The sequence below is a fragment of the Myotis brandtii genome, unplaced genomic scaffold (assembly GCF_000412655.1).
Source record: "Myotis brandtii unplaced genomic scaffold, ASM41265v1 scaffold562, whole genome shotgun sequence".
NCBI lineage: Eukaryota > Metazoa > Chordata > Mammalia > Chiroptera > Vespertilionidae > Myotis > Myotis brandtii.
Window position 1 is genome coordinate 849,713 of NW_005370091.1, and position 17,255 is coordinate 866,967.

Below are 17,255 nucleotides of genomic sequence, written 5' to 3' on the forward strand. Positions count from 1 at the left end.
AGGGGTGCATATATCCTTTCTAATTGGTGTTTCTGTTTTCTTAGGATATATTCCTAGAAGTGGGATCACTGGGTCAAATGGCAGTTCCATTTTTAATTTTTTGAGGAAATGCCATACTGTTTTCCATAGTGGCTGCACCAGTCTGCATTCCCACCAGCAGTGAAATGTACATTTTTTAACAGCTTTAAATATTCAGGTACAGAGTTTGGAATATTTTAGCCTTTTGTGTTTATTATTATTATTATTTACATTAAGGGATTAATGATGATCTCTGGGTAGATGAAATTATGGGTATTATTTGTTGATTGGCTAACCTGTATTTTTGGTATTACTTTCGAAAACATTTATTATGCACCAGGCCCCTTAGAAATACACGGGGAGCAAGAGACATGGGATTTCTGCCCTCAGACCTGGGCTATGCCTGAGATTGTTCTTTTAATATCCATTCAGCAGAGGTAATTTTTCCATTATTTTTGTTTCTTCCTGCTTCATGCTTCCTTGAGGCTTCTAATTGGAGATGACACAGCAGCTACTAAGAACGGCTCTAATTCGGTCACACCAGCTGTAGTGTGCTGGCTGATTCTGAGTGACAGAGTAGGACTGAATTACGGTGCCCACCCACAGAAGCAAAACAAAATAACAGCTGGCTCTGTGTGTGTGGTGCCATCATCACACATTTCTAACTTCTGAAAGATCGGAACAGAAAGTGGATGTTTCGCTGACCAGCCTCAAGGCTTTGCACTCCCTGCCACCTGTGCCTGAATTCTGCACTTGGTTCACGTCACAGGGCACTCGGCTGCCACGTCACCTCCTAGAGAAGCCTCCTTGCCACCCTCCCTAAAACTGCCTCCTGTGTGTCCAAGCCATTGTTCACGCTCTCACTCTGTTTATTTTGACTAAAAATATTTTCTTCACTTACTCAAAAAATTACCTGTGTTTTTACTGCCCTTCTCACTGATTACGAGGAAATGTTCAATGAGGACAAGAACTTGGTTGTGAGCAACCACTTTAGAGAGACTTAGAGGGGACTTAGAGAGAGTGGGTGGGCAGGGAGTAGAGGCCAGGGTGACTTGTGTCAACTGGTCTTCGTTCCTGCACCTGCTGTGAGTCAAGCTTTTATTGTTTTAAGATGTTTGACGAACAAACTCTGCAACTGAGCTTGTCCTGGGTGAAGGTGTGGGAAGGGCCCAGGGGAGAACATTCCTACACCACTTTCCCTTCCTTTCTCTCAGGCCTCCCGACCTGGCACAGTGATCGCCACGGACTGGACCTCACGTTAGTTCAGAAAGAGAAAGGAGTAGTGGAGATACTCGGCAGTGGACTAATAAAGAAAGAAAATAAGTATATGTTTTTTAGCGGTGGTTAATGCAAGGCTACCTTAGGAGGGCGGCCTCACGCCTATGCCACAGAAGTGCGGTTGTAATTGCTATTTCTAAATTGCCACCATAGCAGCAAACTGCCAAACCTGCTTCATGTTTGGAATTCTTCCTGCAGAAATCACTGTCTACATACACAAGGCTAAGTACTTCAAAAGACAAGATTTCTTGCCACAATGAAACATTTGTCTAGTGCCTAGCCTTTAGAAAGCCCAACTGCAGACAAACAGTGCTCCTGTTACAAAAGTTAAAAGGTCCCAGGAATGCTAATTATGAACAACTAGAGGCCCGTTGCATGAAGAGATTCGCGCAATAGGCCTTCCCTTCCCCTGGCTGCTCGAAGAGACTCGCACAATAGGCCTTCCCTTCCCCAGGCTGCCGGCATCGGTTTTCCTCCGGCACCCGGGACCCAGGCCTTCGCTGCTCTGGCCGGAGCCTACAGTCTTCGCTCTGCCGCTTCGTGCATACCTATGCAAATTAACCGCCATCTTTGTTGGGTTAATTTGCATACTCTCCTGATTGGCTGGTGAGCATAGCAGAGGGACGGTCAATTTACATTTGTCTTTTACTAGGTAAGATGGTTACTGACAAATACAGAATAAAAACAGAGTATAGCGGAGGGGCGGTCAATTTACGTTTGTCTATTATTAGGTAAGATGGTTACTGACAAATACAGAATAAAAACAATTAAGAAGGAAGAAACACTGTGCACCAATCACATCTTCTAAACGTAGCTAAGCGTCAGCCAAGGAAAGTAGGGTGAGCCTGAGCATGTGTTGCACACCTGTCATTAACAGCGACTCTGTCACCCCAGTACAGATGGTATCAAAAAAACTCACCTGCAAGCAAATGGCCAGGTTCACTCTACAGCCAAACGAGGTGCTAACCGCCCGCGGATGGAGGCCCAGGTCTTTGAACAGTTTTGAGAAGGACTGGGTGAGTGCTATTCGAGGCCGTTCTTCTGCCACCACCACACACGTCCGCACGCGGGACAAGTCCAATCCTCGTGCCTAGAAACAACAGCAGTGGTAAGAGATCAGCCTTCCAAGTGCATAGGTGTGTGACCTCCGGAACCAGGCCCATCCACACAGCAGATATCCATTTCCAGGGTCGAAAGGTTCCACGCTATTAGTTGAAACAGTCTAGGATGTGTAAAAAAATCAATCACACAGATAACAGATTATCAAGGATGTAGTTACAAACATGCTTTAAATAACAGCAAGAAGCAACAGCAAGAATGAGGAGGAGAAAGGTTGAGGAGAAGCAAGGTCCTGGACAAAATAAAGGACAGGGTTTGGGGAAGAAAGGAAGCATTTGTAAAGATTCCAGTAGGCATGGATGCACAGGAACTGGAGAGAAATGAGTAAACTTTTTAAAAAATTGGCTTTAGAGAGAGAGGAAGGGAAGAGAGGGAGGGAGGGAGGGGGGAGAGAGGGAGAGAGAGAGAAACATGGATGTGAGAAACATGAATGTGAGAGAGAAACATCAACTGGCTGCCTCCTGTACGCTCCCTGATTGGGGATCGAACCCAAAACCTGGGTATGTGCCCTGACGGAGAATTGAACCCTCGATCCTTAGGTGCACAGGTCGATGCTCCAACCAACTGAGCCACACTGGCCAGGGTGAGAAAACCTATTCTAATACAGGAGTGGAAAACGAAATGTTTGGGCAAAAGACATTTTATATACCATGAGACTTCAAAGGTCACAGATAAAATCTCATATCAAGGGCATCTCTGTTTCTAAGGTCTGCACACCTCTGTTCTGCACCAAATCAGTCAGCTGAGCCAAACAGCGAAGCTCAGAGGAGGAATCTAGTGAGTCAGCACACACTGGGGCCTCGTGAGAGTGAGGGGCTGCGCTTGCCATGAGGTGACTGGTGTGTCTGAGAACAATCACCACAAGCAGACCCATCAGTCCATGAAGCACCTGCAAGGATGTAGTTACAGGAAGAGAGAGAGAGAGAGAGAGAGAGAGAGAGAGCGCGCGCAAGCACGAGAGAGCGAAAGAGTGAGAGAGAGTGCGTGCAAGTTGGGTACAGGGAGAGCTCACAGGGCTCCGGAACCGAAGAGGGAAAGACACAAGATAGCGCTGACACTGACAGTATACAGCAGTGCGCACGCGCAAGCACGAGAGAGCGAAAGAGTGAGAGAGCGAGAGAGTGAGAGAGAGTGCGTGCAAGTTGGGTACCGGGAGAGCTCACAGGGCTCCCGAACCAAAGAGGGAAACACACAAGATAGCGCTGACACTGACAGTATACAGCAGTGATGGCGAACCTTTTGAGCTCGGCGTGTCAGCATTTTGAAAAACCCTAACTTAACTATGGTGCCGTGTCACATATAGAAATTTTTTGATATTTGCAACCATAGTAAAAGAAAGATTTATATTTTTGATATTTATTTTATATATTTAAATGCCATTTAACAAAGAAAAATCAACCAAAAAAATGAGTTCGCGTGTCACCTCTGACACGCGTGTCATAGGTTCGCCATCACTGGTATACAGACATGATTTTATACACATACAGGTACACAGGAAACAGTAAAATCTCAGTAATACGAATGATTTGCACGTGTATGGATCGGGAGACAATGCAGCCTGGGGTTTGAAATGTGGACCTGGAGTCACAGAGTCGAAATTTAGCTCCAAATTTTATTAAATGCAAGAACTTGGAAAGGGTGCTTAATTTTTCTGTCACTTAAGTTTCCTCATTTTTAAAATGAAGTCAAGGATGGATTTTATTTCAGAGAGCTGTTGTAAAGGTTAAATGAATCAATATGTAAAGTGCTTAGAAATCATTCAATTACGATATTATTTCACTTTGGTTATTTATGCAGCTACAGAGAAATTTGATGAAGTGCTCTCATTCATTTCATAATGTAATACAGGTGGACATGAGTAATAATTATGTTTTATAAATTTGTTTTCCTGCATAAATATATAACTTCAAGTAATTACACATTTATTTATGTAACTTATTATCAAAATTATCTTGCATTTTATTTTCCTGTTCAATTCTAATACATTAAGTCTAAAAAAGAAAACAAAACTCAGGAAAAGCAATTGTATTGCTTTACTAATTTGTGTGTGCACACATGCACAAAGGAGAATCTGGATTTATACATAGCAACCCACACATCTGGGCATGGAAGCAGTACATAGTAGTTGGAAGGAATATAAATTAAAACTAGTTACTTGAATAAAGGCTACTTAATTTACTATGAAAATATGTTTGTTGAAATGTCCTTGGTTTAAATAGAGGGAAATGCTATTATTGTCACACACACACCACTGTTCACTTAATTGTGAAAATGGATTTTGGTTAGGATCGATTGAGGCCTATAAATCAAGGTCTTCAAGGGAAATAAAACTAGCGGCACAATTCAAACTGATGACTTGAATACCGGGGTCAGAATAAAATGAACGGGACTGAAGAACTGAATTTACCAACAAATGAGAAAGCAATTCAGGACCTTCAAGAAGACCTAATGGAATTAATGACATCAGTGACACACACTCGCACTCTTTGTGGCAGTGCCGAAATAGTCATGTCATAAGATGAGGTTTGCACGTGAAAACAAATTTGTGAGCCTCAACTTCTGTGAAGGGTTATTTTAACTTCCCCAAACCCTGCCCACACCCTTGGACACTGCTTTCCTAGGACCCGGGAAATGCCCTCCAGGCCCTGAGGGGTCGGTGAGGGCTGCTTACCTTGAGGGATTCTGTCTGTGAGCCCAGCCCCTTGGTACAGAGTTCCATCACCGAATAGGAGCAAAAGGTATCGCGGACTTTGTACTGACTGACGGCAAGAAGCCACAAGGCGGGGTTGGTTTCCAGCTCTGAAGGTGGGATGAGGATGGACTGGTGCCCAGAGTACACGCTGCAGAGAGAAATGGAGAGGTCAGCGAGGGCGCGAAGAGGGGCCAACCTGTGCCCGAGAAATGCCCGAAGTCCACGTGCCAGAGACGGACGGTCACAGCCACTCTACTCCTAGGTACTTTGAAGCGGAGAGGTCAGCGAGGACACAGAAGAGGGGCCAACCTGTGCCTGAGAAATGCCCGAAGTCCACGTGCCAGAGAGGGACGGTCACAGCCACTCTACTCCTAGGTACTTTGAAGCATAAAATGAAAGCCTGCTCACGAACACACTCTGAAAAGCACAAAAGAACCCGAGAGTTATGATCCAGCCTTCCTGCCCTGGTGAGCACGCACTGGAAACACCTAAGCCGTGACGCTGCGGAGTTTCTCAAAGTCGGTACAAAGGCAAGCGGGGTCTCCTTCCCGGCAGGAAGCACAGAATTGGATTTTGGTAGAAGGCCTGGAAGTTTAGAACAGGAGTTAGCAAACCACAGTGCTGCTCGTTTTTGTAAATGAAGTCGTATAGGGACTTGGCCACCCGGGGGTATAACATGGCCCACACGGGCGTTGCACCGACCTGCCCAGATACTTACTAAAGGGCCGTTGAGAAAAAGCACGCCTACCGCTGGTTTAGGAAACTGACACCCAGAGTAAATGAAAGGAAATCAGCACAATTAGACAAAGCTTGTCACTCAATTTTTAAGGTTTGAAATTTTGCATCAGAATAAACCAAACAGAACAAAGGAAAAACGTGTCTTCTTTAATTTTACCTTTAGATTAGAGAATGTATTTAGGGAAATGCTAGACTATATATTTTGATCTGTCATCAATTGGTGGGGCAAGTGTGGCTTTAAAATACTGAAGTATTTGTCTAATCTACATTTTTAATGGTTTTACTTTTTTAGTTTATGACTGTAAATCAATGTGAATAGATGTCATGCACTATAATAAAATACCCTAGATAAATCCCCTTCTAAGATTTAAGTAAAAGGGATTTTCTAGGTACAAAATTCTGATAGATAAAAGAGCACGTTAAGACTCAACTGCTATGTCATGATCTAAAGCCAATTCTTCTTGAATGAAGTCAATCTGACATTAAAATTTTCAAAATTGTTTACAATAGAATCAAAGTAGTTAAAAAAGAAAAGTAAGGAAATTAGGTTGGCTTGCAAAATCTACTTTAAACAGGGCCCTTAGAAGAAAAACTATTCTTCAGGGCATTTCAGGGCAAGTTTCTTTTCTTTCTTCATTCCTCTATTCCAAAGTTTCATTTACTTTTGTCAAAAGGAAAGACAGCAAATGACCTTTCCTGTGATCTTTTCAAAGGATTGAATCATCTGAGAGTTGTCCTTGGGAAATTAATTTAGGTCATTCAAGATCACTTTATATTAAGGGTATTTACGAGATCAGATAACATGCCAACAAATACATCGACATCACAAAATACTGACATGGGCCGGCAAGTCTTGTTTCTTACTTTTGGGGCATACCGTATTATTCTTAAAATAACCTTCCAAGAATTTTATACTTGGGTCTGAAGACAAACATTTCCTTATCTCCAGGGGCCAACAGATGCTGCCCCCCCCCCCCCCCAATACTCACAGAGGTCTTAGGGCTATCTTTGAAGACTTACAGTCTTTTTTTCCCAGGGGCGGTGAGAGCTAAGAGACACAGCAACACTCTCCTCTCTCCCACTAAGACCCTGTTCCCAGAGGTGGGGTGCCTCTGAGAACACTGGCAATAAGCAGAAGGGAATTCCCACAACTGACTGTTGGAAGCTGTTATTTTGTTTTGCTCCTGTGGGTGGGCACCGTAATTCAGTCCTACTCTGTCAGCTGCCACACAGGGTGGCAGAATCAGCCAGCACACTACAGCTGGTGTGACCGAATTAGAGCCGTTCTTAGTAGCTGCTGTGTCATCTCCAATTAGAAGCCTCAAGGAAGCATGAAGCAGGAAGAAACAAAAATAATGGAAAAATTACCTCTGCTGAATGGATATTAAAAGAACAATCTCAGGGCCCAAAGTGGGATCATGTACCAGGTCAAAGATCTAAAGTGTAAGATCTAATGTGCAGGCCTAAATCTAACAAGCATGCACATCATGCCTCTCCTAAATCATAATTATCCACCAGGAAGCACGCATCCTACCTCTTTGAGAGACGATGCGGCAAATTTTTGTTAACACCAAATGTTGTTCAACCACCACACCTTCGATTACCCTGCGTGCTTTTATCGCTGCTGCTCCTTCACACCTAGGCCTATTTCATCTTCAGTGCTGGCACCAAACATGTTTGATGGCTCTTGAGCCTCATGTCTTAGGGAAGTAAGATGAAGGGGAAATCTTAGGATGATATTCCTATTATAACAATCTATCATTTCCATATTGTTCCCAGCATCTTATTTCATAAATGCTAGAGCATAAGAAGATCCAAAACGAAGAAAATTAAATACAAATCACCTACTACCTTCCTCAAGAATTTCTATCAGGAGAAATGATTGGCTTGATCAGAAGCATTAGCATATGAAAGGGTGATAGTGTGGTGTGTGATATTATGCTTGGCTAGAGAATGTCATGAATACTTGTGAAAATGAATAGGACAGAAGTCAACATAAATAGGATAGAAGTCAACAGTAGGAAGAAAACAGAGGACAAGCAGAAAACTTGATTCATGAATATCCTACTTGCCCTTTCCTTGCCCAGTCCAAAAAATGATGATTGTTTCATTTATTAACCAATGTTGATTACTTGGCACTGGCTATAAATACCTCCGTGGGAAAAAACAAACCTACTTAACAGCAGATTGCTTATAATGAATATTTTCTGAGAACTTCTGTAACCGGAACTATTTCAGTTTCAGTGGTTCTCAACCTTCTGGCCCTTTAAATACAGTTCCTCACGTTGTGACCCAACCATAAAATTATTTTCATTGCTACTTCATAACTGTAATGTTGCTACTGTTATGAATCGTAATGTAAATATCTGATATGCAGGATGGTCTTAGGCGACCCCTGTGAAAGGGTCGTTTGACCGCCAAAGGGGTCGCGACCCACAGGTTGAGAACCGCTGGTTTAGATCTTAGGATGATTAGAAGAACAAAATGATTAAAGAACAAAATGATTAAAAAGACAGTTTGGGGATATTTCTCCCTGCCTGTGGCCCATCTTTTCATTCTCCTGTTTTTTGCAGAGCAGATACTATTAATTTTAATGGATCCCAGCCTATCAATTCTTTCTTTCATGCTTTGTATCTTTGGTGTCATATCTAAAAAGTCATCACCAAACCCCATCATCTAGGTTTTCTCTAGGAGTTTTATAATTTTATCTTTCACATTTAGGTCTCTGATCCACTTGAGCTAATTTTTGTGAAGGCCGTGAGTTCTGTGTCTAGGTTCATGTTTTTACATGTGGATCTCCAGTTGTTCCTGCACTGTTTGAGGAAAAGACTATGTTTGCTCCACTGTGTTGCCTGGCTCCTGTGTTAAAGATTGGTTGATGATATTTATGTGGGTCTACTTCTGGGTTCTCTACACCACCAAGAGTGAACCCTAAGGTCAATGTTGGGCTCTGGGTGATGATGATGTGTCAACATAGGTTCCTAGGTTATAAAAAAATGTGCCACCTGGTGGGAGATGTTGATAATGAAGGAGGCTGTGCACATGTGGGCCAGGGGATGAAGGGACTCGCTCTGTACCTTACACTCAATTTTGCTGTGAACCTACCTAATAAAGTCTATTTGAGAAAATATAAATAAAAACATGGCTGACCAGGAGAGAAAAAAAGACATTTTGGTAACTAATATAAATTTGTAATAAAATGATTTCAGATTATGAACCTGAAAAGACATACAAACAATTGAAAACTATCATGACTTGCGCACTATGAGCAAGGCAGCCACTCAGCTCACTGGGACCCACATCACCTTGTGTGTCACATGGGCAAGCCTCCCCCCTGACAGGCTGGTGTCTGTACTATGCATGCCAGTCAATCCAATGGTAGACTGTTTTCTGTTTGCTTGTTTGTTTTTTAAAGACATCTTTGTGCGAGGCCAGTGTGGCTCAGTGGTTGAGCATCGACCTATGAAACACAAGATCATAATTTGATTCCTGGTTAGGGCACATGCCTGGGTTGTGGGCTCGATCCCCAGTAGAGGGCATGCAGGAGGCAGCTGATCAATGATTCTCTCTCATCATTGATGTTTCTATCTCTCTCTCCCTCTCTGAAATACATAAAAAATATTTAAAATAAAAATAAGACACCTTTGTTTAGCTATAATTCCTATACCATGAAATCCACCCATTTTAAGCGTCGCCTTAAATGCAGTGTAGTAAACTGCAGAGTTGCATAATTATCACTACGATGCAGTTCTAGGACATTCCATCACCCTAAAGGTAGGCTTGTGTCCATTTGTAGTCAATCCTGTTTCAAACCCTCGCCACAGTCAATCATCATTCTCCTTTCTGTCTCTATAGATTTGCCTTTTCTGAACACTTCATGTAAATGGAATCATGACACAATCCTATCATGTGTGGCCGTTGGGGTCTGGCTGTTTTCACTCAGCACAGTGTGGGTGAAGTTTATCCGTGTGGCAGCTGTACTCCATTGTATGAATGTGACGAACACTGCTTATTATACACTCACCAGTCAGTGGGCATTTGGATTGTTGGCCTCTTTTACTTTAAACAAAGCCTGCTGTGAATGCTTCAAGTGTCAAGTCTTTGTGTGGACATGGTTTCCTCTCTCTCCCGTAGATGCCTAGGAGTGGAACTGCTGGGTCGTATGGTACATTTATGTTTAATTTTTAAGACTATGCAAACTGTGGTTTCATCATTTTACATTCTCATCAATGATGTAGGAGATTCCCATTTCTGTACACCCTTGCTTACCTTTGCTTTACAGTATAGTTTTGAAATCAGGAAATATAAGTCTCCCACTTTATTTTTTGTCTTTCAGGATATAGCTCTTCTAATGGGTGCGAAGTGATATCTCAACGGTTTTCATTTGCATTTCCCTAATATGTGTGAAGCATATTTTCATGTGCTTATTGGTCATTTGTGTATTTTGGTGAAATGTCTGTTCAAATCTGTTGCCCATTTTTAAATCATGTTGCATATTAATGAGTTTTAGGAATCTGTATCTATCTGGTTAGAAGGACTTTATCAGATAGATGATTTGCAAATATTTTCCCCCCGTCTGTAGCTTGTCTTTTCACTTTTTTTCTCTCTCTCTCTTTTTTTAGAGGTTTTTAACTTTTTTTAATTACTGATTTTAGAGAGAGGAAGAGGGGAGGAAGAAGGGAGAGAAAGGAGAGAGAGAGAGAGAGAGAGACACTGATGAGAGAGAGAGAACACTCACCGGCTCCGGGGATGAACTCCGCAACCTGGGTACGTGTCCTATGGTGTACAGGACGATGCTCCAGCCAACTGAGCCACAACAGCCAGGGCTTTTTCACTTTCCCAATGGTGTCTTTTCATGTGCAAAAGTTTTAAATTTTGTTGGAGTCTAATTTATCAATATTTTTAATGTATTGTATCCTTGGTATCATACCTAAGAACCCTTTGCCTAACCTAGTATTAGAAACATTTACTTATATGCTTTTTTCTTAAAGTTTTATAGTTTTGCTATAAACTAGAAGGTCTATGATCCACTTGGAGCTGATTTACGTATATGATGTTAGGTATAAGTTTAACCTTTTTGCACGTGGATGTCCACTTTTCCAGGCATAATTTATTGAAAAGACAATCCTTTCCCCATTGAGTTGCTCCTTTGTTGGAAAATCAAATGACCAGACTTATTTTCTGGGATCTCAATTCTATTTCATGGATTATTTTATATATCTACATCTATATTTTTATGCCAGTACCACACTGTCATGGTTACAACAGTAAGTGTTGAAATTGGGAAGTCTGAGTTTTCCAACTTTGTTATTCTATTCCAAAATTGTTTTGGGTCCTTTATTTATATTTTAAGATCATGTCATCTTTGGCACACCCCCCCCCCAAAAAAAAACCAACAAAAACCTGCTAAGGTGTTACACTGGACAGGTGTTACACTGAATCTTTTGACCAATTTGGGGCTTCTAGTCAGTGAATATAAAATCTCTGACATGTTTTTTAAAACATGCGGAATCTTATAAAAATGTTTTCAAACAAGTCTATTATGTCAGTGATTTTCAGATAAATAACCTTCTAGCTGAAGGAAACTTTTGGAAGAAGATATACAAAAAAAATTTGTATCAAATTAAAAACAATGCTGAAACAATCACAACATTAAAGTTCCAAGTAAAGTAAAAATAACTTTTTCTCCCTTGAATCATTGGAGAGTGAGCCACTGAACTGATGTCCCCCAACCCCAAATACTTTAGGGGGTATTTCCAACAAACACGTATAGTATTTTCCTCCACAAGCCAATCAAGGCATCAAAATCTAATTGATACATTTCTTCCCTCTAAGCCTCAGACCCTACTCACGTTCTGCCTGTTGTCTCACTGATATCTGACAACGAAGGGGGCAGTGAAGCTGTTGGCCCCGTCCAGATGGGCTCTTCGGTGCTTCCCCCACCGTGTGACAGTGGCATTCATGAAGATGACAGGCTACTGTGCTGTCGCGTGTCCCTCAGTTTGAGTGCCTGATGCCCCCAAGATTAGCTTCAGGTGAAGCACCTTCGATGCAGTTTTCCTCACTGCAAGGCTCCCAGTGACACACAGGTGCTGGTCCCAGGCGAGGTTCACCTTGATCGCTTGGTTCAGGATTCTCCACTGTGAAGTTCTCTCCTCTCCTTATAATTGGTAGCTGCCTGGTGGACAGCTCCCATGTAGATCCTTGTTCCTCACTGAGCTTTCAATCTGTTCACCTATTTATACCTGAATGGTCATATAATTTCCCATTTTATTTGAAGTGTTATAATCTATTACAGTCTTTACTTGGATGCTCAGATTGCCCCTGTTTGGCCAGCGGGCACGGCTTTAAGCTGGCTCCTTGGTCCTTTTGGCATTTCCCCCTCGTTCTGTGAGCACTTCCTTCCTGTCCCAGTCTTGAAATCAGCCATTTCTCAAAGGAGCCCTAGCTTCTTTCAGAGGAAAATGGAACATACAACATTTATGAATGTTGTGATTCTCACTGTTGTTCAGTGGCTGCTCCCAGGCCCAGTTTTTAAAGCAAGTCCACTGGGATGTTTCTATAGAGCAGTGGTCAGCAAACTCATTAGTCAGTAAAGCCAAATGTCAACAGTACAACGACTGAAATTTCTTTTGAGAGCCAAATTTTTTAAACTTAAACTATATAGGTAGGTACATTGTTATTAACTTAATTAGGCTTAGGAAGAGCCACACTCAAGGGGCCAAAGAGCCACATGTGGCTCGCGAGCCGCAGTGTGCCGACCACGGCTATAGAGGATTTCAGAATGAAGAGGTTCACAGCTGTTACGCATTGATTTTTCATGTTGCAGGGGCCATCAACAGAACACTGATTTCGTGACTTCTGAGTGAATTTGCAGGGAGGACGTTCATTAAGAAAAGGTTTGTTGCGACCCTGTTTGCACAATTCCTTTAAAGACACTCCCACCCTGCTATTTGTGATGCCCATCAAGGATGTTCCCTTCAAAAGCATCTTCTCTGTTGCTTGGATGGGATTTAGTCTTGGTGACCCTACAAGCCCAGGAGGCACTCCACTCACAGGCTTCAGCTTAACCTTTGCCAAGTGGCATACGGACAGTTGTCCTAAAAGGTCAGTAGGACAAGCTTCCTGCTCAGTTGGCCTAATATGTCTAAGGTCACCTTGGCCCTCCTGTTGGGATGGTATATTCTGAACTATTTCCCAAGAAAAAGTTACCCACAATGCTACTGCATTTGAGATGGCGGCAAAAATCATTAACATTTTTTATTGTTTAATTCTATATATTTCATCAAAAAAGTTTAATTAAGCCCTGACCGGTTTGGCTCGGTGGATAGAGCGTCGGCCTGCAGACTGAAAGGTCCCGGGTTTGATTCCGGTCAAGGGCATGTACCTTGGTTGCAGGCACATCCCCAGTGGGAGGTGTGCAGGAGGCAGCTGATCGATATTTCTCTCCCATTGATGTTTCTAACTCTCTGTCCCTCTCCCTTCCTCTCTGTAAAAAAATCAATAAAATATATTTTTAAAAAAAGTTTAATTGTCCTAATTAGAATGCCAGTGTTTTTAAAAAACACAGGATTGGATTTTAATCCAACCTATTACTATTTAATATTATGAAGGCACTAAGATCATTGTTTTAGAAGAGTGTTTAAAAACATGAAAAAAATGTCTACTATAGACTATTAAGAAAAAAAAACCCGGGAATTATGACTGATTTCATACAGTAGCATCTCCGTTTTATAAATATGTTGATGTACATTTACAAAATTGTATATGTAACTTAAAGGGTTATGGGTGAAATCACGTGGTGTTTGGTGTTTGCTTTAAAATATCCCATGTGAAAAAGGGACAGTAGAAAGGGAAGATGGATGGAGCAACATGGATGACAAGCTGGTCCATGGCAGCTGGATGGTGGGCACTGGCGTTTACTGCAGCACTCTCATATACTCACGGGTGTTAATGATAAAAGGTGCTATGCTGCGTTAGAAAATAAGCTCTCAAAGGCGCCATGCCAAGTGCTAATTGTGACTATTTCTTGGTATCACTAGGTGGTATGATTATTGAAGCTTTATTTTCTTCTTTATAGTATTTTGTATTTTTTAAAGTTTCTACAAGGAACATATATGTATAATCTGTAAATACCTGGCAGGAGCTAGGGCTCGGGCTGTCCCTCAGTGGCAGCTCCCCTCCCCGCCCCCACCAACATCACCTGCATCAGGGGGGAGCCTGAAGGAGGAGAGCAACTGCCACACCAGCTGATTTAATCCAAATTCCAGGCCAGGGATTTTGGTAGGATTTAAGAGCGAAAGAAGCAAGCCTGAGGCCGGGGAGTGCTCTGCTTGGGAAACCATGGGTCCCTGACAAACAGCTCTCAGAATGTCCCCAGAGGCCACCGTCTCTGTTTCAGCAAACTTCACGGAGACCGACTGGTTCAGACACCTCAGAATGACACCATGACAGCCTGGCTGAGCAGGGGCAGAACAGGGACCAAGTGCAAGAGAAGGTATGTGATTTACTTATTATTTTAAAGATATTAAAGGGACACTCACCTGCAGAGGCACCACAGGACAAACCCAAGTCCACAGTAAGGGTCCAAGCAGATGGCCACTTCTCTAGAGGGGTAGAGCTCACACTGCAGCTTAATGGATCGGCAGAAGGCACTGGTGGCTGCGTGACACATCTGCAAGACAGCAGGGCCCACTGAGTGCACGGAGCCCGACACCAGTGCCCAGAGTGATTCAGGGCAGGGGACAATGGTGACCAAGCTTCGACTCTGTTAGGAGGGCGTGGGCTGCTATCTTCTCATTAGTCTTTCCGTTTTTCATGAGAAAATCACACACACGATTTTCTTGTCCCCAGGACCTAATACCTCTAGTAATTGAAATCCCCATGTCTTATATTTGCATAGCAGGTTAGTCCACAGGTTCCTCTGCGACCCCATGTGGGCCTGTGAACTAGGTAGGGAGATGTCACCACTTACTCCCTTCTCTGGGCAGGGACTACACCTTATTCACAACCATCTCAGGCCCAACAGAGCACTGCTAGGGGACATGGGCCAGCAGAGCATGGGGTGAACCAGCCCCAGCTCAGGGAGGCTCAGAGAAGGTGCATTTGCTGAAGGGCACACACCTGAGCTGGAATCAGAGCCCTGTGCAGTGAGACACGGCTGCTGTACCATGTGACAGCAGCCAACATTCACCCTCAGCCCACTGTCGAGGGACAGGCAGGAGCCTCTCCAATCCCGGGAGCAGTCCTACTATGGTCAGTATAGAATGTGAATTATTTTAAAATATTGTAAAATATATCTAATAAACCAACTGTCTCACAGAAGCTTTCTAGTGAACCAGAGGCCTCAAGTTAATGGGAAGTGCTGTGTTCCCCAGAGTGGGACTGTGAGAGCATCGCAATAAGGCAGGAAACCCAGGGAAATGCTGTGACAGAAGCCAGGCCTGGGGGCTCCTTCCACTGTGACCTTATGGGGAGAAGCCCTGCCCGGAAGGTTTCACTGTGGGTATTTCATTGAATCATACAAGGTAACACAGATTACCCTAGAATCTAACACGTAAGTAGTTCTTTTTAGCATGCTTTTAAAGCCACAATATTTGTTTAAGGGGAAAAAAAGGATGAATTTATGAAACATTCCTCAACCTCCTGCCTCCTGGATCAGGAGCTAGTAAAATCCTAACTAGCAAGCTTCCTCCCATTCTCAGATTGCCAACTGAAACAAACCTTTGTGGAACCCCTGCTGTGCACCCCCTGTAGCTGGAGAGCCGAGTCCTTCAGCTCAGCGCGGCAAATACAAACATGTTAACTGAGCACTTGTTATGTATCAGGCATTGTATTAGGTTCTTGAAATATAACAAAAGAATACACCATGCCTCAGGAGCTTGCAGTCTAGTGGAAATTTAAAGATGAAACCTGAGATCTGTGAGTACACAGATGCACAGAGCAGAGAAAGGGTCCTCCATCACCTGGGGGCTTGCAGAGGGCTCTGTGATATTAAGGATCAGTGAGCATTGACAGATTTCAACAGGGTGACAGAAACACACACAGATTAAGAAAATGCAGTTAGAAAAGTTGAATGTTCAGTCTCTAAACTCATCCCAATCTTGGACCTGCCAACATCACAAACCAAGAGCCCAAGGTGAAATGTTTCTTTAGAACCTCGTCTTAAGAAAAACTCCTGGAGATGAGAACCAAGATGGCGGCATAGGTAAACACCTATACTTGCTGCCCCTCACAACTACATCAAAATTACAAGTAAAAGGCAGAACAACTATTATCCACAACTGCGGGAAAGCTGGCTGAGTGGAAGTTCCACAACTAGAGAGGTGAAGAAAGTGCACTGAGACTGGTAGGAGGCGCGGAGCCGTGGAACGGGCTGGCACTGGGTGTGCTGCTCTTTTCATTGGGAGGGAGATACAAGCTCCTGCTTGCTCTGAACTCCAGTTCTGGGTGAGACTCAGGGAGACCCAGACACATACGAGGAGAAACTGGACTGTCTGGCATCGGGGCAGGAATGCGAGGGCGGCTTTCTTTCAGAGGTGCTCGCAGTGATCATTGTTCCTGTGCGGGGATGCAGGGACCTCTCCGGTGCAGGGCTGATTGGAAGCCATTGCTGTTTGCTCTGCCCTGGTAATTTCCTGAGACCCCATCCCACCCAATTTAAACCCCCACCCAAGCTGTGTGCAGTGGCTTTTGTATATGAATGGCCTGTCCTTTCTCAGCCTAAAACCTGTCAGGCAACAGCAGCAGCAGCAGCCTCCCTTGCTACACAGCTGGGCCTCAGTCTGGGCACTTCCAAACCCCATACAAAGAGGAGGAACCTGCAGATATCTCTATAGCTCCTGCTGGGTGGCCCCAGGCAGTGGATGACTTTGCACCTTCTTGGAGATCCAAGAGCCAGTGTACCCAGTGATCAGTGTGAGACCATACTGGATTACAACTCTTCACATCCATAAGAGACGCACTCAAGGGGCAGACTCAGTGAGCACCAAAGCCCCACTGAAGCAAGTCCTGCCCCATAAGGGTGTCTCCTGCACAACAGCTCTTTCATTGTAGACACAGTTGGTCCTCACAGTCAAAAATTCCTCCCAGTGATACCAACAGCAATCAAGGCTTAACTACAACAAGACTGTGCACACAGCCCACAAAGGGGTGCACCAAGAATGTCCACCTCAGGTGACTGGGGAGGCTGAGCCACGGGGCCCTATAGGACACCAACCACAAAAGGTCACTATATCAACTCAAGGAGACGTAAAAGCTACCCAATACATAGAAACAAACACGGGGAAGCAACCAAAATGCAGAGACAAACATGTCACAAATGAAAGAAATGGATGAAAGCAAAATACTGGATATAGAGTGCAAAACCACAGTTATAAGGTTACTCAAGAATCTTCTAGAAACCTCTGAG

At 43.4% G+C, this 17,255-nt stretch overlaps 1 protein-coding gene across 1 annotated transcript in view; it reads right to left on the reverse strand.

Moving 5' to 3' along the window:
- The window catches only part of DIP2C (disco-interacting protein 2 homolog C), a 180,808-nt gene that overhangs the window by 21,159 nt on the left and 142,394 nt on the right, over positions 1-17,255 (reverse strand). Inside the window, exons 29-31 of the mRNA XM_014549632.1 lie at positions 14,389-14,519; positions 5,087-5,255; positions 2,216-2,386 (exon numbers count right to left, since the gene is read on the reverse strand). Of these exons, the coding sequence (XP_014405118.1) occupies positions 2,216-2,386; positions 5,087-5,255; positions 14,389-14,519 (471 nt within the window). The remainder of the gene's footprint in view (positions 1-2,215; positions 2,387-5,086; positions 5,256-14,388; positions 14,520-17,255) is intronic.